At 41.5% G+C, this 27,927-nt stretch overlaps 1 protein-coding gene and 1 long non-coding RNA gene across 2 annotated transcripts; one reads left to right on the top strand and one right to left on the bottom strand.

The window, feature by feature from the left end:
- Positions 1-17,978: 17,978 nt before the first annotated feature.
- LOC125292603 (claudin-like protein ZF-A89) lies at positions 17,979-18,793 on the bottom strand. Its single transcript, XM_048239987.1, has one exon. The coding sequence runs from the start codon at positions 18,715-18,717 to the stop codon at positions 18,085-18,087; it is 633 nt and encodes a 210-aa protein (XP_048095944.1). The 5' UTR covers positions 18,718-18,793; the 3' UTR covers positions 17,979-18,084.
- A 3,161-nt stretch (positions 18,794-21,954) lies between these two features.
- On the top strand, positions 21,955-24,511 carry LOC125292604. Its single transcript, XR_007193234.1, has 2 exons — positions 21,955-22,068; positions 24,175-24,511. It is a non-coding gene; the product is annotated as an uncharacterized LOC125292604 (long non-coding RNA).
- The last annotated feature ends 3,416 nt before the right edge of the window (positions 24,512-27,927 follow it).

Here is a 27,927-nt window from a genome sequence, read left to right as displayed (position 1 = left end):
AGGATCAAACACATGAAGTTGTATCTCCGAAGACATTTTGTGCAACAGTTTTGACTCAAGTTTTAGCCAGGTTTTAGCACTGTAAAGTTAAATATGGAGCATAGCACAGGCAGAATCGGATGAGGACGCACTGGAGGAAGCGTCACAGTACTGTTAGCCAATCAGAGGTGAATTAATTAGCATGTCATTAATATTCATGACTAGAGGCTAAAACCAGTCGTTCCTCCCCCGCCCACCTTCCCCACCAAACTAGAACAGCATGAAACAGACGCAGGGACAGCATTTTTCACCAAAAACCGCTCACAGGGCATTCATCAATACTACAGACCACTGCAAAATTAATGAAAAAACGATGAGATGAGACCTTTAAAAGAAAAACGGACAATCTTCTGTCTCCAAGCAGGGGTGCCATCACTTGTGTGAAAGTAGTATTGCCAAATTTCTTGCCAAACCCAACGTGTTGCATTTATTATATCGGAGAGAATACCATACCATAGCCATACCATAGCCTATAGGCCTACTCATAATAAATGAGCAATCCACATCCCAATCACACAGGCCATTAAGTCACATTATGCTGTTACTGACTGCTGACAATTATATAGGCAGTGTTGTAGAAGTTCATACTTCACAAGAGCTAGATGGACGTTGGAATAGGCCTATTTTGTAAGAGGTAGTGTGGATCATAAAAGGGCCTCCCCTGGGCATTTTTTTTAAATTCTGGCTGTTAAATAGCCTACACAAATTTAGCGCAGTTTGGGAGGGACAGATACAGAGCAGGGCCCGTCTTGGTAGCTTCTTTCTGACTCCCTTGACGTGAACACTGGCTACCGGCAACTGCATAATTATGTTATCACTTCACTGACACTATGGAGACATATTTCACGTCAACAATAGAGTTGAAAACTAGCTTTCGGTTAACGGAGATGTAGATCATCTGCCTAATTAATTTCTTTGCGCAACAGGCCACATTCTCCCATGCTTCATTTCATGAGATGAGTGAAATAAATGTTTTTTTAAGCTGCCATCGCCATAGGCTACTATTTGCTACGATATTCACCTGTTAGAAATAGAACACGTTGATATTTCCTTTTTTTCGTGCAGTGGATTAGGCACATCAAATCACTCGTTTGAACAGTAACAGTAATCCAGTTCATTCGTGGTTTTAAATATAGTTGTTTCTGGCCTACCCACGAGAGGTTCAGTTTGTCAGTTTCACTTGCGCAGAAACGTAGGCCTACATTGACACTACATGGACACTCTACTATGAATTTTAATGTTATGCTTCTATATTTTATGACACCAAAATTAAGAAGTATGCTATATCTTGATCGGGAAAACTTTTAGTTTATTTTTCTTTCATCCGATAATAGCCTGCTGCAAATTAACAGACAGAAACACGGCAGGGCATGCCCCAAATGAAAATGAATGAATGGAACCTCGCTTCTCGCGTCAGTCAGGGAAAACACTGTTCACCAAGTCACAATGATCAGCTATCCAGCAGCAGTGTGTGTTGTTTAGCCTAGGCTGAGTGTAATCTTAGGTAATGTCATGTCATGTATGAGAACTATTATTGCCTGGCTGGCAATACTACATTAAAATAGCGGCGGCCATATCTCCAGGCATTTTGGTGTTAAAGTTAACGTTAGTTTGCTTTGCATGTGAACATGATGTGATTTGCGATGTAGGCCTACGACACGAAGCAGTAGCCTAACATTCCCTTGAACTAAAATTAGTATTACAAATAATTTAGATATTAAAATCATATAGCAAATTATAGCCTAATGACATACTACAATTATAGCCTTATGATATATTACAAAAAAAAAGTTGAGTCCTCGACGAGTCATCGCGAGTGCGAATGCACGAGTCCGAGTCCAAGTTCGAGTCATTCAGTGCTCAAGTCCAAGTCAAGTCACGAGTCTCTAAATTTAGCTAATGACTCGGACTCGAGTTCCGAGTCTCGCACTAGAGTACTACAACACTGACACACACACACACACACAAACATATACACACACATTTACATACTTGCACATACACACGCACACACACACACACACACACACGCACAACTACACACACATACATACATACATACACACATGCACACATAAAGTTATTACACATAACTTTATAGACTTTAATGTCTGGATTTCTTCATATGTGTGGACTTCCTGAGTTAATATTGTCTGGTGAAAATTTCATTTGAATAGAATGAATTTCATGGAAATATTCATCCTGAAAAAACGTGTTCAATACTTTTATGGGAAAGAGTAATTTGTTGACCTAAGATGTTGCCTTATTTACAAGATACCGTATCTCTAAGTAGAAATACAGGTGTTGAAGTCTTGAAATTATCACAACTCCATAAACTAGATGTACCGCATAGCGGTACAAAATATGACCGCCGCTCAGTCCTGTACATCCGTTCCGCGGATGTCTCCATATTTTACTCCATCCCCCACTCTTGAAACTTTTGTGTATGCTTGTTTGGCATGCCTGAGTGTGTGTGCGGCTGCACAGAAAGTAGCCTACTGGTGCTGAAAAGGTGAATAGATTGTAGAATAGCCAAAGAAGATGTAGCATTGTTATAAAACCTTTAAAATCTCTAAACAAATCACAAGTAGGGCAGTTCATCACAGTTCATCCATTGCAACTGGATTGATGAAAGGTCACTTACACCTGTAGGCTACATTGTATTTGGGAAAAGCAAAAGGTATCAGCATAATGTTATTTATTTATTTATTTTTTATGTATTTATAAACAAAAACACCTCTGTCAGTTCCATGCCGTTTTCAACAGCTATCAAAAACAAAGGTCATTTTTGGATGGATGGATTTTTTGTGAATGTTTCTTCTTCTACATAAGATTTTAGTCATCTTTAGTTCATGTAATACTTTATTGTCAATGCACAAATTAAGTAACAGTAGTCTGAAACGTTATTGTTAAAGCACAAATTAAGTAACAGTAGTCTGAAACTAAATGCTGTTTTACATCTAACCAGTGGTGCAAATAACTGACATGTCCAAATGGGCCTTGATGAAATGCGCCGCTAGACTGTTCATACACATTCATGTTCCCTTGTCATTGTGTAAATATAGGCTGAGGTCCATGGCTGAGTCTGGCTAGTCTGGCTTTCATCAGACCAAGCTCAATCTTTTAAGAAATCAAAAAAATAAATAGCGGGCAGATCAGGCTGGGTTCACCCAGCCTAGTCCATAGGCACCGATATTGTTTAATTTTCCCATTGAGATATACACGCTCTGGCTATTCTAAATGCAAAAAAAAAATGCATCAGGGAGTTATGACAAAACTGTAACTAACAAACTAGATCCTAATAGAAAGCTGTTAGCTTCCCTAAGCTACAGGTAGGATTATAAGGTAGGGCCTATTTACAACATAAATTGTCAATAGGCTATGCTGGCGACACAAATAAAATCTCCTTTGAAACCAATGGCTTACTTTACAGTATCAAGCGGACTTAAACTGCCATATCGCGGGCTTAAAAGTTGTAATAACATTCACGCAGCTCCATGAGTCAAGGAAAGCGTGAATGAAGTAGCCACTTCTAAATGGGACCCACTACACAGTAGCTTAAGGTGTGTTGCTAAAGAAGCCATAATGAAATGAAGTGTCATTGTTTGGATACTTCACACACACATGCTTTTTAATTTCACAGACTACAACTACCAAGCTGGAATCAAAGCACATTGATTCCCCTCTCATTCCCTGCACGCACTTAAAACAAAATTAACAGGCGTCTCAGTCTCACGCATGTATAGGCAAAACTGTATCAGACCAGTGTAACGTTGGTAAATCTTCCATTGCACAGAATGATTTTGTAGCACGTGCAATAAATGACAGTCGAAATATACAAACAGTGCTGCTATCAATTTGCTTGGTATAACCGCATTTATAGTTTTCTACAAATGCAATCAATCAAATTGGCCTCCATCACTCAACCAACGCTAACGGTAACGGGGGGGGGTCTAGTGGGGCTACATACCCACCAAATTTTCAAACAAAGCGACCAAAAATTCAGGAAGTAAATGACGGGAAAAATTCTTGAATTATGTGCATGTGTGCGTTTACAAGTTTATGTTTATATGTGTGGGTGTGTGTGTGTGTGTATGTGCGTGCTTGCCTGCGTATGTGTGTTTGCCTGCGTATGTGTGTTTGTGCTTGTGCATGCATGCGTACATATGTCTACTGTGTGAGTATGTGTCATACGTATGATTACTGTAAATGTATGTGTGTGCGTGTGTATCTGTTTATGCACATGTGTGCACATGGAATGGGTTAACATGACCCCTGGAGGCAAACATACGGAAAATATTGGTCATCCTAGGCCCTACGGTTCTCAAGATTCACAGAAAACTGTGTCTGCCCTACCCTCCTTTCGGGGGGTCCAGTACTGCGGGGCTACAGATCAAAACGAAAACCGATGGTTCCATGCTATCCATGTGGGGTTACATGCCCACTAAGTTTCGTGTACCCCGGTCTTTCAGTGTCCCGGGAATCCTTGTTGGTGTACAGTCACTAAATGTACACATAAATTATTTTATTGTAAGGCCCCCCATGAACGAAAGTTCACAAAACTTGGCATGCATTCGGAGGGTGTCATAATGATCCTACACTTTAAATTTCATGCGGTTTAGACCATGTCAGCCAGAGATATTGTGGTGAAAACACCTAATTTTTTGCTTTTTAATTTTTAACTAGGTGGCGCTATACACGAAATAAGTGGTAATGGGATAGGTTGACATGCCCCCTTAAGACCAACATACAAAAAAATGGTGGACCTCCTAGGCCCTACGGTTCTCGAGATATTCACAGAAAACTGTCTCCGGCCACCTACAGGCCAGTTGGTGTATAGTAACATAAATTAATTTATTGTGTGGCCCCCCATGAACGGAATTCGACGAAACTTGGTGTGCATTCAGAGGGTGTCATGATCCTACACTTCCAATTTCGTGCAGTTTTGACTATGTTACGTCCCAGATACCTGCGATTACAACACCTCATTTTTACTTTTTTGTGTTTAACTAGGTGGCGCTATACATGAAATGAGTGGTTATGGAATGGGTTGACATGGCCCCTTGAGATCAACAAACAAAAAAAAATGGTCCTCCTAAACCCTACACGGTTCTCAAGATATTCACAGAAAACTGTGTCTGCCCTACCCTCCTTTCGGGGTGCAGTCCAGCTGGGGCTACAGATCAAAACGAAAAACGATGGTTCCATGGTATCCATATGGGGTTACATTCCCACCAAGTTTCGTCTACCCCGGTCTTTCAGTGTCCCGGAATCCTTGACGGAAATTTGGACATCGCGAAAAAAAAGAAAAAAAAAAAAAAACCTATATGATGCTTTGGCCATGGGCGGTCATAATAATGTAGGCTCATCACTGCTGTGAACAAAGCACAGAGCTGTTTACAAGCTTGTTTTAATAACAGTAAATATAACTTCAAATGAATTCAACATTTACACTGCCTCTTAATTATATTGGAATGTTGTCTTTTGTCATTTTCTTCGTATGTTTCACCAGTTGTAAAAATAGCAATGTTGGCTTTAGCAATGGGAGACATGTGTGTGACACAGAGCTGGATGAGGGTGGGTAAGCCCTGCAGCGGAGTGTAAACCTGTGTAAACCTGTGCCCCATACAAACATCAGCAGGGAAAGTTCCCATCCTATCAGAGAATAATGTCTGACGAGGTGTGTTTGGTGACGCACCATACCAGTCTCACAAACCAGCCGAACTTAGGCTAACAAACACCTACACTTCAGACCAATTCAAGACAATCAAAACATTTCACAACATGTGATATGTGCAGTTTATGAGAACTTTGCTGCTCAAAAGTAATTTTTGTTGGGCCACTAAACTAGACATACACCCATAAATGGTTTCACCATTGACAAGACAGTGAATAAAAGGCACCAGAACTCAATTTGTGTCTTCCTTACCAACAGAGCACTGGTACTTGAACCAGTTCTGTTACGAATACTTTGAATTTTGTAGGCCTTTTCCACGGACAGAGAACTGGCAACGTTCTGGTTCACGCTCCAGATGTTGAACCGTACTCGGAGAACTTTAACCAAAAATAACTCTGGAACCTAAAACACCTTTTTCTCCCTGGGATTGGAGTGGAAACAGTTCACCATCTGGAGTGAGAACCTAAATAAGAATGGAGCCGGTTCTCTGTTAGTGGAATAAGCCCATATATATTGGCTTCAACTCGTGTATGTTTTTTCATCAAAAAGTTGATTTATGTCAGTGATTCCATTCAAAAAGTAAAACCTGTATATTATATTCATTCATTACACACAGACTGGTATATTTCAAATGTTTATTTCTTTAATTTTGATGATTATAACTAGCAACTAATGAAAATCCCAAATTCAGTATCTCAGAAAAAGAGAATATTACTTAAGACCAATACAAAAAAAGTTTTTTTTTGAAATGTTGGCCACCTGAAAAGTATGAGTATACAGCACTCTAGTGGCGGACCGTCAGGGCCTTCTCTGAAGGCCTAACTATTTTCAAACGAATGAAAAGTGTCTTTAATAACATTGTACTTTAGCATGTATTATTCGCTGCTTCTTCTTCTTCTTCCCGATCGTTCTTGACTAGGCTACTACCATATCCTACCGCTGTCCACTATATTTGATTGACAGATTGTGTGAACAAATAGTGAGGGCGTGCGATACATTTTTATCCAATCGTATGTCTTCCCTTGTTAAGGCCCGCATCAGGCTTTCACAAGGAATCACTGCGTTTTCGGTACCTAAGCAACCATTAGAAATCATATGTTTGGATTCGGGTTGATTGATGGCTACATCTGACTGATTAGCCAATCAAATCGACCTATTATGGCGAGGAAGGCAGGTCTGACTGCAGTTGGGCCTGCAATGTTCGAAAAGAATACCCGGAACCGTTCATCACGAATTTTGACGCCATCTATTTGACTTGAGGAACTTCGTGAGCATCAGTCAGACTGACATTCACTGGAAAAGTACATGTCACACTGACATGGCTTTGGTTATAGCTATGGACAGTATATTGACCGTTTTTGTTTAAAAAATATATATTCATAAGCCTTCATTAAGCAAAATTATATCATAAAGTTACAGTGTCAACTGGACTACTACATGTTAGTAATTACATGAAGTAATTAGTTACTTTACTAATTACTTTACTTAGTTACTTTTCAAAAACACACTAGCTATACACAACCTGAATACGCTTTTTTAAAACTTGGTTTATTAGTTTCAATCTTAACTTTTTGGTGTGTATACTCCTTCATTCGAATAGATGTAAATAAAATACAGCAATAAAATAATTAAAACCATCTATTAACATTTACATCTTTTAACAGTTGCAGTGCAGAGAGGAGTAGCCCTAATGCATTTACCAAAGCAGAAAATGCTGTTGCATGCCACATTTAGGCTGTTCTAATGTCAAAGAAGAGTATGTGTTTGAACTGTGTGTGTGCAGTGCCGCTGCTGGCTATTTTGGTGCCCAAAGCACAAATAAAATGATATTGTAATATATATTATTTAAATGATAATAATGACAGTAATTTTAGTTGAAAAGATTTCTTAAGAAATACTACTAATTTGATGCAGTTTAACTCATTTAGAAATGGTGCGCTGTCACTTTAAGTGCGTCTACACAACTCTCATAATGATCAGCTCCATTCAAATATAAGCCATTGGCTAGTCCACAAACTCCACATTTAGCACAATAGCTCCTTTTATAACGGGCCAGTAGGCTACAGGGAACCGGCGACATCCTCTTGAGTCCATTTTCACCTGTTGCTGCATGTCGGGGTCTGGGGGTGTCTCAATGAGTTTCACATTCCTGTGCCGGCTTGCTAGGTGCTTGCTCAGATTTGAGGTGGAATTTTTCGCTGTAGACAACATTTTTCTTCCCACGCAGAGTGTACAGCGTTAATGATTTTTTTTCGTAATGTCTGAACTGCAATGAATTAAATGCTCCATGTTCGCGCTCTCTCTCGCACTCCATGTCTTGCACACGTGTGTCTGTTGTTTACATCTATGTCGCGCAGCTACGTCATTGTCACGAGTTAGTCTCACAAAGCAAAATCCATACAGCAAAATTCCAAATTCTTTTACTGTCTATGGCAAAATCACGGTTTAGTAACACAGTAACGCAGGCATGCAGGAAAGTAAAGTAATGTAACGATTTGATAGCGACACGCACAGTTGTCCAATCAAAAGGTTTATTAGCTGAGAACGAGAGCACACAGACCAAGACCAAGACACACCAAGATACCATTACATACACAAGCAGGGTAGTCACATACAATACACGGGTAAAACACATGAGGTAAAACCTAAAGAAAGACTACACAAGCTAACACATACATGACAAGGAAAACGCAATTACACTAACTAAAACCGACATTAAACAAACCAGCATTCACACACATTGCATTCTGGGAGGCTAGCACTCAGTCCAAAAGACACCGACGTTACACAGCCCCCTCGCGAGCTATTGCCGTCCTCGGCAATATCTCCTCCCTTAGCCATTGCCATAACGTCGGTGTGGGCATTCGCTTGCTCAGTCCATCAGTCTGTGGTACCGCCAACAACACGTGGGGTGCACACGCCACAGGAGCTCACTCAACGGGGAGCCACGCTGCTAGCAGTCCAGTGCGGGCGTGCTAGCAACCACGTGGCCGTCCCCGCTCATCACCAGCTCCCTCTCAGCAGCCGTCCTCAGGCTGCACTTTCCGCGGCGTGTCACCACGGCACTCCTCCTCTCCAGACGGGGCCCTAGGTGGCCTTACTACTGTAGACTGTGGCACCAAGCACTGGAACTCACGGGTCAACTGTCGCTGCACCTCCGTCGCTCCACTCCACAGTTGCACCGACCAGGATAGGCAGGCCCCAGCTCCGCTGCAGCCGGACCACGCTGAGCTCTCAGGCCGTCAGCTACCGGTTTCGGTGTCCCTCCTCGCGCTGCCTCCTCGCAGAGCTGTCCTCCTCTGCTCCTGGCCCGCTCCACTCCGTCATGGTCGCGACGAAGGCTTGACCCCCCTCTTCTGCCTCGTGCTATCACCCAACACAGCGAACCTTTTTTTTTTTTATATCTTTTTTTTTTCTTCTCTGGTGCAGGCCAACAGGCCAACTAGAACGGGCGCCCACACAGCACGGTGCCTCTCACATGCACCCAAACGTTTTTAAAGTTCAGAGTTCAGAGGGCTTTTCCATCGAAGCTGCCCCACCGTCGTGACTTCGCTGCCCTCAGCGGCTCCACCAACCGTCTGTCGACCAGGAACCTCTTCCTCGCCGCTCTGCTCACGCGTCGCGGCCACCGCCAGCTCCAGCCTTGAACCGCCCGGCGCGGAGTCACTGCCCAGCGTCGTCTTCTCCGCGAACGCTTCTTCAGGCCCCTCTTCCGGCAAGATCTCCTCCCATGGCAGCAGGCAGGTCCAGACGACAGCTCCTTTCCTCCGTCGGCAGTAACGATAGAAGGCCCCGAGCTTTTTTAGCAGCCCTTACAAGGGCTCTCTCCGGATCTTCTTGCGTGGGCCTCCACCCAGTGGTGAGGTCTCCCGCTCCCAGCTTCTCTCGCTGAGCGGAGGCCATGTTCGAAAATCACTTCTGACACCAATGTAGCGATTTGATAGCGACACGCACAGTTGTCCAATCAAAAGGTGTATTAGCTGAGAACGAGAGCACACAGACCAAGACCAAGACACACCAAGATACCATTACATAGGAAACACAAGGGAAGTCAAGAAAACAAGCACGATACACAAGCAGGGTAAAACACATGAGGTAAAACCTAAAGAAAGACTACACAAGCTAACACATACATGACAAGGAAAACGCAATTACACTAACTAAAACCGACATTACACAAACCAGCATTCACACACATTGCATTCTGGGAGGCTAGCACTCAGTCCAAAAGACACCGACGTTACAGTAATCTCATTACTGTTTTTGCAATTGTAATCCCTTACTTTACTCGTTATTTGAAAAAAGTAATGGGATTACAGTAACGCGTTACCATCGCTGTTGGTTACTACTAGATTGTATGCTAGCTTGAAGTTGTGTGTGAGTTGATGTGGCTTTGGTGAAGCTGTCTGGATCGGCATCTATGTGAAAATTGTCATTTGCCTTGGTTTCCTGCCCTGCTAATTAGTCTGACTATTTATATATCTGTGTTTTGTGGACATTATTGGTGAAATCAATGGCGTGGCCATCAGACATTATGAAATAGGCAACAAGTAGAAGCAGCATAGGGCAATACATTTTCTGACTTTTATGTTTAATATAATGGTGGTGTGCTGCTAAATTTTCTTAGCATTTTCTGTTGAGACATTTGGCAAACACTGTAGGATGGCCTACTGTAGTTCCACATTAGCTTTTGAGTAATCAGAGCAACAGCACAACCTAAAACAGTTGCACTGTAACATTAACGTTAAAGCTACAGCTAAGTAGGAGAGCCCTACAAACAGTCTGAAGCAAGTTTGCTGATGTCAGATTAAACTATTAAATGAACACATCATTGTAGACCTGTGGCAGTGCCATATGTGCGTACAAGTCATGACTCATTAACATAAGTTAGGCAACCGATAGCCTAAATATTTCAAAATAGTATGCACAAACCCATACTTGAGCGCACTTGGCGTTCACTTTCAATATGACATGGACTAAATTGCACGTCTTCACCGGACAGTAGCAGGCAGCAGATTGTAATGAATATGGGTGATAAATAAGTAGCCTAGCCTAGCAGCCTATTGACTTTGCTGCTGATAAGGATGATGGCCGGGTGCTATTCACCTAATAAAGATCTAAGCAATGCGGAATTCAGCTCGGAACATTAATTGTTTGTCTAACGAAGATTCTAGAGTGCTACACAGATTTGCGTGAGAAAGAGAAAAAAAATTTCCCCCACTGTGAAATGCTGGGAAAATGCATATTTTAACGCTGAAATGCAAAAAAAAAATCTTCGGGGGGTATCCCCCCTAAACACCCCCGTATTATTGTTTTTTGTCAAAAAAGTGTCATCTTTAAAGGCCTAACTACTGAACGCACGGTCCGCCACTGAGCACTCAATACTTAGTTGGGGCTCCTTTTGCCTGAATTACTGCAGCAATGCGGCGTGGCATTGAGTCGATTAGTCTGTGGCACTGTTCAGGTGTTATGAGAGCCCAGGTTGCTCTGATAGTGGCCTTCAGCTCTTCTGCATTGTTGGGTCTGGCGTATCGCATCTTCCTCTTCATGCATCCAGATTTTCTATGGGGTTAAGGTCAGGCGAGTTTCTGGCCAATTAAGAACAGGGATACCATGGTCCTTAAACCAGGTACTGGTACTGTGTGCAGATGCCAAGTCCTGTTGGAAAATGAAATCTGCATCGCCATAAAGTTGGTCAGCAGCATGAAGGATAAAGTGATCTAAAACTTCCTGGTAGAGGGCTGCGTTGACCCTGGACCTCAGAAAACACAGTGGACCAACACCAGCAGATGACATAACACCCCAAACCATCACTGATTGTGGAAACTTTACACTGGACTTCAAGCAACTTGGATGCTGTGCCTCTCCTCTCTTCCTCCAGACTCTGGGACCTTGATTTCCAAAGGAAATGCAAAATTTACTTTCATCAGAGAACATAATTAGAAAAAGTTAGCTAAATTGCTAGAATGAGCAACAAAAAACAAGCATCTTTAGCAGGTAACTGGCCAGAGTGTTTGAGTTGCGAGAGCCGCTGCAGAGATTTCTTACAGAAAAAAAGTCACACATTTTAGTGATGAGGACTGAGTGTCAAAACTCGCTTACCGGGTGTGACATATTCGGTTGTTAATGACCTCAACCTGTCACCCAGGGGAGAATGACGACTGTCTTTAAACTGGCAGATAAAGTCGCTGCATTTAAAAGCCAAGCTTGATTTGTGGGGACACGAAAGTGGACCGGGTGTATTTGATATGTTCCAAACAGTAGTGGGGTTTTGGGAGAGACTGAGGCAGGGCCCTTTCTCTCGCAGCTGGTGCGCGCGATCACCTTGTTGCGCTTTCAAATGAGTTTGAGCGTTACTTCCCATCCTCCAAAGATCCACGGCAAACCAATGAGTGGGTCCGCAACCCATTTGTCAATATCCCGAATAGTCCTAACTTGTCAGCGCAGGAGGAAGAGCCGTTGATCGAAATTGCAAATGACGGTGGTCTTAAAGGGACACCAGGCAACGTTTTCGTGTTAATTACTCATCTTCGTAAATCGGTATATGGTTAAATGACTCATTACAGGGCGAATGAAGACTCTCTCGCCCGCCCTACTGCCTGTAGGAAGAATATCCCGCTTGTAAAGTTTAGTGTATCCTACCCGCCGACCAAGCAGGATCAATTACATCCTGCATCCACAGCACAGAGGCAGGCTAACTAAACGCTAGCGATTGTTGCAAACGCGGTGTATAATGGCAGAGCCGGGCTAAAAAAGCAGCTTAAAACCCTTGACGGAAGATGCAAAGAAAAAATAAAGAGCTTCAGACCGAGCGAAGGGGGAGTTTCGTAGAGAAAAAGCATCAGGCTTGCCTGGTGTCCCTTTAAGAGTGTGTATAAGGAAACCTCTCTGGCGGGTTTTTGGATCAAAACCAAAGCAGAATATCCCGAGATAGCCGTAAAAGCGCTGAAAACGTTGCTACCATTTCCCACCACGTATCTATGCGAGGCAGGGTTTTCGGGCAATGACTGCAACTAAGACCAAATTGCGCAATCGACTGGACATTTCAAACACACTGAGGGTGTCACTGTCTTCCATCACCCCCATATGGAACCTTCTTGTTGCAGGGAAACAAGCACAGGGCTCCCACTGATCATATTCGTAATGCACGTTTAGTTCCCATGTTTTGTTACCATATTTTTGTTAAGCATGTTCACTTATAGATGTAGCTTCAAGTTGTTCAATATTCATAGTTCATTTTCACTTCTTCAAGTTCATGTTTTTCACATGTTTAAGAGATCGTTACCTTCACTGTTCATACATAACTGGAGCTAGTTATTTTCAAGTAATGCATGCACAACACATATGGAACATGGAACATGGAACATGGAACCCCCGTCCATGAAAAAAAATAAAAAATAGGAAACAAACCGGTCCATGGTACATAAAAGGTTGGGGACCCCTGGTCTAAAGTACTCATGTTGTCATTCTATATTGATCTACTTTTGCACACAGCATGACAAGACCTAATGCTATAGGACTCAAGTCAAGACCTAGAGGGCTGAAATGTGGTCAATTCAAAGATGTTTGTTATCCGGTAGAAAAGGAAAAGAATAATCTAGCCTTTGTAACTTTGTGTCAGTACATCACACAGTTAATTGTTTTCCAACAGTGCCTCAGCTTTCCAAAAGAGAGCAGGCATTTGATTATTGGCTAAAGTATGTAGGAGCAATGCCCTCTTATGTCAAAATGGGGCAAAAGTATAATTTATAATTGCTCATATTTACAAAAGAAAAGATTTGACACATGGCACTAACAATTCAATGATGGGCCTTTTCACCACCAATGAGCATCCACTTACCTGGACATTTTAGGGGTTTTTTTGAATACAGATGATTAATGCATCCATGGCCAGGATATAATTACAGTGCATGAAAATGCACTGTACTGTTATTCCAAGGCTTTTTACAGTGCATGAAAATGCACTGTACTGTTATTCCAAGGCTTTTTCTTCTTCTTCTTCTTCTTATTCTTCTTCTTCTAACGCAGTTAATGCAGCTTAAACCGTTTAACGTAGAAACTTCATTCAAACTATGTTACGTAGGTCTTACTTAGGACATGTGGGCTTTGTATTTTTCAACTTTGTAACTTTTATACTTTTTAAACTATTAATTAAAAACTAGTCAAAATTTCCCCATAGACTTAACATGGGCTGATGACATCACAATAGAGCCGTTAAGCAATTAGAATCCTATGGCAGGTGTTCAGGCCACCTGCATCAACTGCCAGTCTCAGGCTTTAAGCATACAAACTGGCCCTATTAAGACTACACACCCTATTCAACTGCTTCCTCTGCCAAAAACTGTTTCAAAATAAAAGTCCTCACTACAATATTTCACTGTTAAACAATTTAACCCTTTAAACTACTGAACTTTTCAACTGTTCAGCCATTGTAACTGTTTGTCTGCTTGTCATCAACTATGACTCCTACCCACTGTAGCTAGTTAGCTAAGTTAGCTAAGTAACATGGTTAGCATAGTTAACATGCTAGCATGTTAGCATGCTAGTTAGCATTTTTAGCAAAACTGCTAAAAATGATTAGCTAAGTTAGCTAAGTAACATGGTTAGCATAGTTAGCATGCTAGCATGTTAACATGCTAGTTAGCATTTTTAGCAAAACTGCTAAAAATGATTAGCTAAGTTAGCTAAGTAACATGGTTAGCATAGTTAGCATGCTAGCATGTTAACATGCTAGTTAGCATTTTTAACAAAACTGCTTAAAATGATTAGCTAAGTTAGCTAAGTCACATGGTTAGCATGTTAACATGCTAGTTAGCATTTTTAGCAAAACTGCTAAAAATGATTAGCTAAGTTAGCTAAGTAACATGGTTAGCATAGTTAGCATGCTAGCATGTTAGCATGCTAGTTAACATTTTTAACAAAACTGCTTAAAATGATTAGCTAAGTCAGCTAAGTAACATGGTTAGCATAGTTAACATAATTAGCATGTTAGCATGCTAGTTAGCATAACTGCTAAAAAAATAATTAGCTAAGTTAGCTAAGTCACATGGTTAGCATACTTAGCATTTTAACATTGTTAGCATGCTAGTTAGCATAGTAACTTGGTTAACATTATTATCTTTGTTAATATAGTTAGCATAACTGCTAGCAAACATTAGAGCCATTCCAAGTGTCAGTTATCGCCAACTATCTACCTAAATAATTTAACCATTTAAACTATCCACTTATTTAACCGCTCAATCATTCCAACTATATTAAACCTTATCTACCAAGTAAATCATTTAACTATATAAACTATCCACCTATTTAACTGTTCAGTCATTCCAACTATATTAAACCTCATCTACCTAGCAACCAATATAGTTTGTTTTACTCAGTATGATATTTTACATCATATTTTTGCATTTTCATGCACTGTATTTCCTTCAGGAAATGCTTTTCTAGTTCTTCTTCTTCTTCTTCTTCTTCTAACGCAGTTAATGCAGCTTCAACCGCTTAAAACGAGAAACTTCATTCAAACTGCGTTGCGTAGGTCTTACTTAGGACATGTGGGCTTTGTATTTTTGAACTTTGTAACTTTTATACTTTTTAAACTATTAATTAAAAACTACTCAAAATTTCCCCATAGACTTAACATGGGCTGATGACATCACAATAGAGTCAGTAAGCAATTAGAATCCTGTGGCAGGTGTTCCGCCACCTGGATCAACTGCCAGTCTCAGGCTTTAAGCATACAAACTGGCCCTATTAAGACTACACATCCTGTTCAACTGCTTCCTCTGCCAAAAACTGTTTCAAAATAAAAGTCCTCACTACAATATTTCACTGTTAAACAATTTAACCCTTACTGAACTTTTTAACTGTTCAGCCATTGTAACTGTTACTTGTCATCAACTATGACTCCTACCCACTGTAGCTAGTTAACATAGTTAGCATGTTAGCATTGTTAGCATTTTAGCAAAACTGCTAAAAAACGATTAGCTGTTAGCTAAGTAACATGGTTAGATAGTTAGCAAGCTAGTTATGCTAGTTAGCATTTTTAACAAAACTGCTAAAAACAATTAGCTAAGTTAGCGAAGTAACATGGTTAGCATAGTTAGCAAGCTAGCATGTTAGCATGCTAGTTAGCATTTTAGCAAAACCGTTAAAAATGATTAGCTAAGTTAGCTAAGTAACGTGGTTAGCATGCTAACATGTTAGTTAGCATTTTTAGCAAAACTACTAAAAATGATTAGCTAAGTTATCTAAGTAACATAGTTAGCATAGTTAGCATGATAACATGCTAGTTAGCATAACTACTAAAAATTATTAGCTAGGTTAGCTAAGTCACATGGTTACCATAATTAGCATTTTAACATTGTTAGCATGCTAGTTAGCATAGTAACTTGGTTAACATTATTATCTTTGTTAACATAGTTAGCAAAACTACTAGCAAACATTAGAGCCATTCCAACTGTCAGTTATCGTCAACTATCTACCTAAATAATTTAACCATTTAAACTATCCACCTATTTAACTGTTCAGTCATTCCAACTATATTAAACCTCATCTACTTAGCAACCAGTATAGTTTGTTTTTACTCTGTATGATATTTTACATCATATTTTTTGCATTTTCATGCACTGTATTTCCTTCAGGAAATGCTTTTCTAGTTATATAATCTTACATTATTTTAAAAGTGACCTATAACATTAGGCTATGCAATAGCCTACACTTTCATTTGTTTAGTGCTAATACAATGATTAAGCCTATTTGGAGAGAGAGAGATGTTTAGAATGTGACAATATGTCAGTCATCGTGTGAACGAAAGACTAGGCATAGGCTACTTGTTCTGAGCAAGTGTTGTCAATGTACAGGCTGTGAAACTGTTGGCTAAGTTACAGACAGTCATGAACAACTGATGCTAATTATCTGGGAAACAGCTTTAGCAGCAGTCACGTTGTCATTGTTTGTGTCAAACAAGTTGTGGATTTGTTGTAACATTAAAAGATGACTTACTCTGTGCTGAAACCATGAGCTGATGCTCGAAGCTGCAAGGTGAACGAAACTTGGAAGTAGTAACAGGTTCACGTTCAACAATTCCAGGATACGCGTTTTTCATTGGTTGTTGCGTTAAATCTTACCCAGATACAATAGAGCTATTTTTTGATTGGCTATTGTGTAGCCCCTCTCGTTATTTTTGATTGGCTGATAAGTGGCAGGCTGAACTCCAGGGGTGACGCGCTTGATTCCTGTCGGTTCCGTAGTGAGAGCTGCGCGGCCAGAGACATTTTGGGCGCTGCGCAGCATATTAAATATATAAATATTGTTTCTGCATGATAAATACAATGTGTGGCGGGTGAGCGTGACAAAAGACTCAAATGAGTGACACTTGAGAGCCCTGAGTCTTCCCCATGATTGTGTAGCCTACAGAAATAGATTGAGACCATTTAAGGGCCTTAAGGTGTTTTGAGGTAATTAGCTGATTAGAATGTGGCACCAGGTGTCTTCAATATTGACCCTTCTCACAATAGTCTAATCTTGAGATACTGAATTTGGGGGTTCTCATTAGTTGTCAGTTCTAACCAAAATTAAAACACTTGAAATATCTGTGTGGAATGAATGTATATGTAACTTTCATGTTATTCCAATTATATGACCCAGCACCTGTACCGTACTTGACTCCACTACATTTGAAATATGAGCACGAAGTACCCTTTTAACCATATTTAACTATTTAAATGCAATAAACACAAAAGACCACCTTAAAGTGACTCTTTTTTCCCCCCCAATAGTTCAGTTTGAACTTGCTGAGGTAATGACAGTGACAGATTCTTAATCGGAACATCCTCCATGTAGCCTGGGAGAACCCAGATGAACCTGTTAGCAATTGAGATTTAAGTGGCCTGCCACTTAAATTCACCACAGTCTGACTGGTAATGATGAAGGCTAAATATCTAGCTAAGAGATTGAAGGCTCAGGAAACCATTCTAAATCACTGTTACTCTAATATTTTGAAAAACGGATTTGAGTCTCATGAGTTGTAAGTCGTAATCAAAACACAAAACACAAATATTATATATATAAATATATATATATATGCCTTGAAATAGCTCTCCTGGATATTCAGGAGTCACTTTTTAATCTTTTCACAATATTCTAATTTTGAGACCTGTAGCCAATCTGCAGAAAACCAAACAAAAGCGCATTGGTTGCAAGGATGAAGGATAAAAATGCAGACACTGGTATAACACGAGGGTAGAAAAATGTACACCAAGAATGCTTAAAATTCAATAATTTATTCAAATAAAAGAGAAAGGTGAACATGCCCAGTAAAATAAGTTTACCCAATGTCTCCACCGTAAAGAGTAGAGTTCGTAACCTTTGTATCACACGTAGGCTCTCCCGCTAGATGTTGACCTTGGAGCCGAATACTTGGCAGAGTAGCCGCGGTCGTCATTCCTGGGGCACTGGCAACAGAGAAGGGCTCCTCCTAGAAACAGCAGTCCGGCGGATCCCCAACCGATAAACAGAGATGCGCCCAGCTCCCGTCTTTGCGCGTCGACGAGGACGGGGTTGTAGAAATCCCTGATGACAGAGTGGGCGGACCAAGAGACCGGGATCAAAGTGAGGACGCCGGCGACCAGAAAGAACACCCCAGCTGCGATGACAACTCTGGCCTTGCCTGCGCCATTCTCCAGACAGTTGGTGCATTTCCCTCCAGCGACGGCTAACAGAATACCCATCACGGTCACCAGGATAGAAATGACGACTAGTGCACGTGCAGCCTGTAGGTCCTGTGGGAGAGCCAGCATGGAGTCGTAGACCTTACATTGCATCTGTCCGGTGCTCTGCTGCACGCAGTTCATCCACAGGCCTTCCCAGAAGGTCTGCGCCGTGACGATGTTGTTGCCAATAAATGCAGTCACTTTCCACATAGGCAGAGCGCAAATGATGATGTTGCCAATCCAGCCAATAATCGCCAAAGTAGTGCCCAGGATCTGGAGGCCGCCAGATGCCATTTCGAATGATGCTATTGTCACCACAACGTGTGTTGCAAAGAGAAAAGCGCAAGTGATATTTGAGGCCTAGAAGTCATTGTGTTTTATACTTGTCTTTCTGGGCGTGTTTTTTTAATTACTGATAGGGAGAACCTGCACTTGGACCATGTATCAGCTGCGCTTAATTAATCAACCAATTAACAAAGCCGAAATCCTACCATGTAGCCTGGGCTAGTAGAAATGTAACCCAATGAATGTGAGCTTTGATAATTGGATGATATGTCATCACCTTATTTCGGAGGGTACACTTATAAGTAATAATTATTGTTTATGACCATATAACTAGGCTACATGTAAGACGATAACGTGGAGCAATCGGATAGGATAATTAGCCTTTAAACAGCATCACGTGTGGCCTTTCGCAGTGTCGGGCAGTGCTGTTCCTGCTGCTGCATGTGATCCCCTCCTGTTTATGGAGCTGTTTATGGCATGACAATTTATTAGCTTACCTTTTGAAACAAATGTAATGCACTGAGAATTGTGGATGACTTGCAGACAGCAGAGGCAATTCATATAATTACATCAATTGAGTGATGGGAGGCAGGTGGCAGCATAGCTTCACACACCTGCAAATCTTAGTGCGACTGAATGTGAATTTAATTGTATTGATGAACAGCTATTTTATGATTCTAGGATGAGTTTCATATGGTAGCTCAAGCCACACTAAATATTCTGTGTAAAGCTGTGAAGGCTCGAGATGATGTATTGTCAGCATGTCATCTTTTATGTTATAAAAGCTATAGGCTGACTATAAAGTTGTGTGGTTGTATCTTATCTTGTGACATATTTCCTACAGATCTCTCTATTGTACAATTAGTCAACCTGATTCTATCTCAAACAGTAGGCCTACCACAAACATCCACCCAAAGCTGTTTCCATTTCCACTGGCACACTATGCAAGATTTTCACCTTTATGAAGCCAATTTGATGGTAAACGAACTTGTAGGCAAATCGTTCACCTAGCATAGCTATACAGCATAGACGTAGCAAGCAAGTCCCTACTGAGAAAATTCACTTCCAAGAGCGGTGCCCTGTCAAACCTCACGAGGATCGTGAAGCATTACCTTGTCAGTATATAGCTCTTTGGAGATAGTTTTTGCCTGTTGTTAATCCTACACCTCCACAACAAAAGCATTTGCATTGTAGGGGATAAGTCGTGAGAAGTTTGCTATTTACAATAGCAGAGTAACATATAAATACATCCCGAGCCTAGAGGGAGCTCTATACTCGCCAAAAATACCTGAACCTGCATAGTATAGGCCTACTGAATGCTTCTCAAGCACACTTTGCAAAATATTGCAGTATTACAAAAAATGGGCCCTGTGTCCCACAGCATCTCTCCGTGACTTCCCATTGTGACACGCCTTGGGAGGGAGCCAGCGTATATACACTCTTTTGATCCTGTGAGGGAAATTTGGTCTCTGCATTTATCCCAATCCATGAATTAGTGAAACACACAGTGAGCTGACTGTAACAACAGCTCGGGGTTAGGTGCCTTGCTCAAGGGCACTTCAGCCGTGCCTACTGGTCGGGGTTCGAACCGGCAACCCTCCGGTTACAAGTCCGAAGCGCTAACCAGTAGGCCACGGCTGCCATGACCATGCAGGCATCTGGGGTGAGATTCTGTTTTTACACATATTATTCATCTTTTTTTTTTCATCCTCCAACCCCCTTTTAATTTCGATTGTTATCACACACACACACACACAAACACACACACACATGTTGGGGCCCTACTGAATGCATGATTCTCTAGCTACAATGCTGTTGGTAATTTGTGGGTGAGAAGTTCTGAGGGAAATTTTAGTAGCGGCGGAATCTCCGCCCGGGCGGCTGTCTGATGGGTTAAATTATGACTCAAAGCCTCCTTTACCCCCTAGCCCCTGTCATGACTGCCTCAGCCAGGCAGTTTGGCTGCGTCACCATGACAGGCATCGTCTCCCCCTTGCCAGCCCACTCCTGCTCGCCATGGCCATATCAGAAGGATGAGTCTAATTACATTTCCTTATGAGGGCCTGAGTGGCCCCTGTCCTCTCCACAGGAGTCCTCTGCCCATGCCAAGGGTATTGTGAGAAAGAGAGAGAGAAAAGGCAGACGAGAGGGGGTCAGTGTGCCGAAAAAATGCAACCGCAGGGGGTGAGACTAGCCTTTCCTCAGACGCCAGGCAGGAAGCTTTGATGAAGTGCCTTCCTTAAAAACACCCCCGCCTCAAAAAGATTTCTGTATAAGCAACAACAACGGGGGGGAAAAAACCACAAAAACAGGCAAACAAACAAAAAAAATAAGTTTGAGGGATTAACCTTGTCAAACGCAGTTAGAGAGTCGTGCTGTTCTAATCCCCGTCTCTGTCCAATTATGGCGCAGTGGTCTTAATGTGCGGGAAACTAATGAAATTGTTGTGATGATGATGAATGGAGGATTGTGAGGAGAGACAGATGGGAATGTAATTACAAATGTTCTGGGATTCACCATAAAGGTGGGTTCAAGAAACCATGGCAACATCGTCCGTCATATGGAAGACAGCCAATAGAAATTAAATCAGTTTCTTTTTTAAATATGTGGTGTCCTGGTGTTGTTCTTCATGTGCGAGAGAGTCTCTTCCTCTGAAAATGAGAACAGGGTGTATGTAGTACATTCATGAATGTACGAGAAATTAATCTGTTTGCCTTACCAGGTCATTACCCAGTGTAATGTAGTTAAGTGTTAGTGTTAGAGAGGAGTGAAGAAGATGAGAAATTGAGAGAGAGAGAGAGAGAGAGAGAGGGGAGAGAGAGAGAGAGAGAGAGAGTGGCTCTTGTTACCCAGTCAGGCAATATCTGCCACCTGTTTATGAAATTCACAATGAGGTGAAAGTTATCTAATGTATTTGTGAGCACTGGTGTATGTGTCATTATGATGGACACAAGTTTTAATTTGACGGATGTGCTAGGAGATAAGGAGCCTGCTTATCACCATAGTTGTGGTGAGAATGAAAGGCATTGGTTAAGGCATGAAGACAGACAAGTTCTTATTGACTTTTACCGGTAATGCCATGTGTTGTAGTTAAGAGTACTTTCTTGTGTGGCCCAACCCTCCGCTAAAGAAAAATGCAGCTGGCTGATGAGATATGGTGAGAATGGAATGACAGTTCCCTTTTTTTTATCGTGTATTCTGACCTACCCAGTGTTAGTGTTACAGGGGAATGTAGAAGATGGGAAATTGAGAGAGAGGAGGGATAAGTGAGCATGCAGAGTGCTGTGGTCAGTGTCAAAATGTGACATGATTTTCCCAGGCCCAGGTATGCGTAGACCTGTCATGGGAGTCGGAAAAATGGTAAGTTGCCTTTGCTTTGTGACCTTTTAATCTGTGTATGTATTTTGATGTCATGGCTCATAGGAAACGTGTGTGTGTGTGTGGGAGGGATCATGGAGAGAAAGTGATGGTAGGAAAGTTAAGTACATTTACCCCCCACCCCCACCAAACTAAAAGAAATGTAAAAAACAGAAACAAAACGGGACAATTTATAATAAACAAACAAGGATACAAGGATACAAGGAAGTTTATTGTCACATGCATATAGTTACTGGAAGTAAGAAATGCAGTGAAATTTTGTCTGGTGTCAGCCTATTTGTGCATTTATGGGGGGGGGCAGTAGAAGGGTTTAAAATTAAGCAGGGCTGCATAAAAAGGTGGGGAGATTGGGGGGCAGGGGCACCAACAAGGAGCACCCCAAGAGCAACAGGGCAAGGAAAAACTCCCTTACCAAGGAAGAAACCTTGGGGCAGATCCACTGCTCAAGGGCTAACCAAACTGCCAGGGGTCTTGGTGTGTGTGTTTGGGGGGATGACAGGGGGAGATGGGATAGTGTGTTGTGTATGTGGGGAGATGGCAGTGTGCAATATGTGTGTTGGAGAAGCTTCCTCATAAGACAATGTGCTGTGTATTGGGGGGTCAGTGTGCTGTAAGTATGTTGGGGATGTGTGTTGGAGAAGCTTCCTGATGAAATAATGTGCTGTGTATGTACAGTAGGGGAGAGGGGGGAGTGTACTGCAAGTATGGTGAAGGGACTTACTATTGCAAGCAAGTACTGTATGTATGATGTATGTGAGTGATGACAGTGAAGATGTGTGTGTGTGGCAGGAGGGGGTGGAGCAGTGACTGTGTGTGTGTGTGTGTGTGTGTGTGTGTGTGTGGGTAGGTGAGGGCAGTATGCTGTAAAGTATGTAGAGGATGTGTGTTGGAGAAGATCCTGAAAGACAATGTGCTGTGTATGTAAAGGGGGGCAGTGTATGCAGCAAGTATGTAGATGACTGTAGCAAGCAGTGTGCTGTATGTATGTGAGTGATTTGATTAAGTGTGTGTGTTTTTGTGTGTGTGGGTGTTGGGGGGGGGGTGGGGGGGGCAGAAAGGCTAGGCAATCAAGGACATGGGTAGATAGATGATGAGAAATCAAAAATAATAAATAAAAGTTCTATGGAGATGTGCAAAAGTTGGAGAAAGTCATGATATGTGTGTGTGTGTGTGTGTGTGTGTGTGTGTTTTGATGTGTGATGAAATAAGAAAATAAATAAAGGGAGGTCTGTAAAAAGCATAAAAGGGTGTGGGATGTGTGTGTGTGCTGAGGAGGAAAAGTCATGTGTGAGGTTCAGTGTGTGTGTGCTGAGGAGTGTGTGTGTGTGTGGGAGTTCAGAGTTAGGATGGCTCTCAGTTCTGGAGATAAAACTTCTCTCAGTTCTGACTTTGTGACTACATATAAGCCTTCTTGATTTCAGCGGTAGGAATAATCCATTGTTAGGATGAGAAGAGTCCTTCAGAATCTTTTGGGCTCTTAGGAGTACTCTTCTGGAATAGATATCTTGTAGAGCAGGGAGTTGAGTTCTTATAGTACGTTCAGCTGAGCGCACTACTCTCTGCAGAGTACTACAATCTCTAACTGTGGAGTTCCCATACCAGGTGATGATGCTACCAGTTAGAACACTCTCAACCGCTGAAGTGTAGAAGGCCTTCATGATGGATGTAGAAACTTTGAATTTCCTTAGCTGACGAAGGAAGTAGAGTCGTTGTCTGGACTTCTTCAGAACATATTGAGTGTTAACAGTCCATGTTAAGTTTTCAGTAATGTGGACACCAAGGTATTTAAAACTTGTGGGTCTAACTGTAGTTCTGCTGTAGTTCTGCCTGCCTGTAATCCACTACCATTTCCTTGGTTTTAGTGATATTCAGTGTCAAGCTGTTAGATTGACACCACTGTTCCACCTCATCAACCTGATCCAAGTAGAGCTGTTCATTGTTGTTACTAATCAGGCCCAAGATCACTGTGTCATCTGCAAATCAAACATAAACAAAGGGGAAAAAAATCAGGAAATGTGGCAGGGAATTGTGGGGAGTGGGTGTTTAGGGGCCAAACATATGTGCAACTAATTCCCGGCGTGCTTCTAGGCCAGCAGGAAGGTGTGCAGCAGCCACTGGAATGGCCTCTTCCACCTCCTCCACTAACAGCTCCTCATCAGCCGGCAGTGGGATGTGATCCTGAAGGGCCATGTTGTGCAGAAGCGCCGTCACCAAAACTACACTGCACGCCTTTGCAGGATGGAGCTTCAGGCCACCAGCAGATTTGCTCACACACCTAAAGCGCCATTTCCACATGCCCAGGGCCCTCTCCACAACAACGCCTACAGTAACACTGTGTGTGAGTGTGTGTGTGTGTCTGTGTGTGTATGTTGGTACAGCTGGCGCAGATCCTATAACCATTTGAGAATTAAAACATTTTGTGCTATGTGAACTGTAATTTTGTGGCTGGGATACAACATACAACTTCTTAACTACAATGGATGAAAAGTAATGGTAAAAAAAACATTGTATCTGTTCATTTAAAATATCATGAAATACTTGTGTGTGGTACAGTAACAGTATTCAGTTTTCAGTGTCACAATGAAAACACATAACAAGGGCAACATAACACAAAGTGAAACCCAAAGCACTTACACAACAACATGTTGTTCAACATTGTTCATATTACATATCCATATTTATTCTGCTCTAACTGTAAGGTAACTGCTAAGACACTGCACATATTTATATTTCATTTATATCACTCTAAACCAGGGGTGGGCAACATTGGAAAAAACTGGGACTGTTGAAGAGGGCATAAAATACCGGCACTCAAGAAAATTCTGTTCAATTCTATTCTGTTCTTGTAAACATTAAGAAATCATATGGTTTTGTTTACTAGCAGATGAAAAGGAAAAAACAGCAATATTTAATCTATGTCCAGTATTTAATCCTCATTCTCGAAAATGATTTTTTGACATTGACATTTTTTTTTCAGTTTTCAAAGACTGATATAAAAAAGTACTTCAATATCTATATAATTGGGCTAGGTCATGAAAATGTGAAGGAGTCAGTACAACCGATAGGCCTGTGCCACCATTTCATCAACACTCAGCAATATTTCATCATTAAATCATTCCCATCATTAAATTAACCCTATGCAGAATTAGACTACGAAAATGTGGAGCAGACAATAGTAGGCTGTCATTAGTTAATCAACATGCACAAAGAAAACTATTTAAAAAATGTAGGCTATGTTTTTGCTTTAACTTTATGCCATTGTGATTGGTCAACTCGCTCTGTGTGTTGAGCCGGCTGCTTCAAGCAACCTGTGGGTAGTAGCATCATACTAGTTCGCTAACATAAGCTTTGCAAATGAACTCCAGACATATTTTGGATACAATAGGGGTTATCTGATTGTAAACTGTCTATCTGCCAGTAACGGCCATCCTATATCATTGAAATCATTGTATAGTCTGGAATCAAACCATTCACCTTGCTTAATCCAAGGGGCGGCAGAGAATTGTCTTTCAAACTGCCTAGGCATGCAATAGGCCAGCGCCACGACCATATCCGTTATCCGGTCGGCAAAAGCGGCAAATACATCCTTCTTCGAAAGTAATGACTTAAGTGCATTGTGTTGCTCAACTTTCAAAGAAAAGCACAAGTCCAACTCCTCCAAAGTTGACGCCAACGCCGATTCAAACAACCGCTCTTCGTTCACCATAGCCACCTTCCTTGTTGTTCACAGTCGCAGGACTGTCTTTATCCTGTTAAGCCCGCCTTAAGACTCTCTAACAAAATAACATCCAGGGTGTTAGCCAATAGAAATCCCTATGGTTTGATACTAGACCTACAGGCTGAGCAAATTAATATGCCGCCGCTAGGGTGCGTCTAGATTTCTAGGCTACGACGCAGACATAAAAGACACAAAACTTTGAAAGGTTTACGCCGACGTAAAGGCAACTGCATTGTGTCGACGCAGAAGCATAAATTCACTAGCACATCAGTGAGGGTGTTTACGTCGTATGCATCCACGCACAAATGTATGGGCGTACAAATAGCAGTCGCTTTCAAAATAAAAACAACGATATTGATTTGCATGCATTATCTCTATGCTAGGCTCTTGACTATTTTCACGGACCTTACGCAGGCCGGTCAGGGAAAGCCCACGGGCCGTATGTTGCCCATATATGCTCTAAACCACCTTCTGCAAACCAACTGTATACTACTGTCTACCCTGCACTATTATATTTCTTGAGCTGTCTATGCACCACCTGTCTATACTTTATATATCACATTGCACTTTTCTGCCTTTTTGGCACCTTTCTGGTTAGATGCAAACTGCATTTGGTTGTCTTTGTACTTGTGCTCTGCACAATGACAATAAAGTTTAATCTAATCTAACCATTCCAATTTTCATAGAACATAATATACATTTATCCTAAGCCATTCATAATGTCCCTGCGCATTTTCAGACAAATAACACACAAAAGCAGTAGGGACAACGCGACTCGAACCCATTACAAATTCCAGTGAATATCAGTAACCATGTTCAATCAAGAGCCGATCTCATCGAGCTACAACGGCTTGTAAATGCAATCAAGCAAAGTGGTATTCATTATCAGTGTTAGTTTATTTGCCTTATTCATTGAAACAGTGCGTGACCTCTGTTCAATTTGCGTAGCTTATAGACAACTATGGTATCGTGTTGGAAGAGTGCATATGAAAAAAAAAAAAATATCACTGGACCACAGAACTAGGCTACTGTGGGCCTATAAGGTTGGCTAGTAAGCATATGGTCTAATCATTAGTTAAAACTAGGACTACAGGTTCTAATCGATCATAGGAATATTTAATGATTTAGCCTATCCAAGATTAGCCTGACGAGCCAGACCCACATTAAAATGTAGGGTCTGGGCACTCACCGTTCGCAGTGCTCAGTCCGAGGGGCGGGATAATCAGTTTTCTTTCAAATTCCCTCTGCACGCAATAGGACAGTGGCAGCTATGAGTCCCATCGTTTCCCCACCAGCGGAGCTAGTTGGCTAGTTCAAACGTTTGCCAACTTAATAAAAAGCAAACTTCGTGTCACACTGTTCACCAAAAAGCAACATCCATCTTATTTGTTTTCAAGTAGCAGGGAATTCAAGCCAAACCGTTGCAACTCTGCCATCAATCATTATGTTAAGCCCACCTAAAGACTCTATACAGGCCAATTCAATGGCCTGATTGAGTTTGATTTCTGGAGCTCACAAGCCAACGGAGAGTTGCTAGACTAGCCCTGGCAGCCGCTAGGGGCGCGTCTAGATTTCTAGGATAATTCAAGATTCCAATACCATTGTAAATTGAACATTATCCGAGCCCGAACCCACGACTGCAAGATCCGAAATGCAGATGTCGATTCTGTCACACCACCCTGTCGCGTTACAACAAATGTAAGTATTGGCTAGTATTTATATGTATTCGGTGTGTTTCATTAAATGTGTAACTTATTTGTTCATATTTGCTCAGTTGGCGATTTATGCTTCACTGATTAATTAGTAGGCTATACGTTCAATAGACTGTGACGTTATTATTAAAATGATCATTATGCCTATATTATTATTAATAGCCTAAAAATATAAACTTTTAAAAAGCATACATAGCCAAGGGCCTATTGAAATTACTGCCTATTGTTCTAATAATAATAATAATTATTATTAACTGCTGGGCCCAGGAATACGGAGCCCGGGAGAGCTCACTTTAAGTGATATTTTTTCTGGTCGTGATAATTTGTGAGCACGTTTTCCTTTAATTGAGCCCTCGAATTAATAAAATGTGAGCAAGTTTTCCTTTAATTGAGCCCTCAAATTAATACAAC

The sequence above is a fragment of the Alosa alosa genome, chromosome 3, assembly GCF_017589495.1.
Source record: "Alosa alosa isolate M-15738 ecotype Scorff River chromosome 3, AALO_Geno_1.1, whole genome shotgun sequence".
Classification (NCBI taxonomy): domain Eukaryota; kingdom Metazoa; phylum Chordata; class Actinopteri; order Clupeiformes; family Clupeidae; genus Alosa; species Alosa alosa.
Note: the sequence above shows the minus strand (reverse complement) of the source record. Positions and strands in the feature narration are given on the sequence as shown.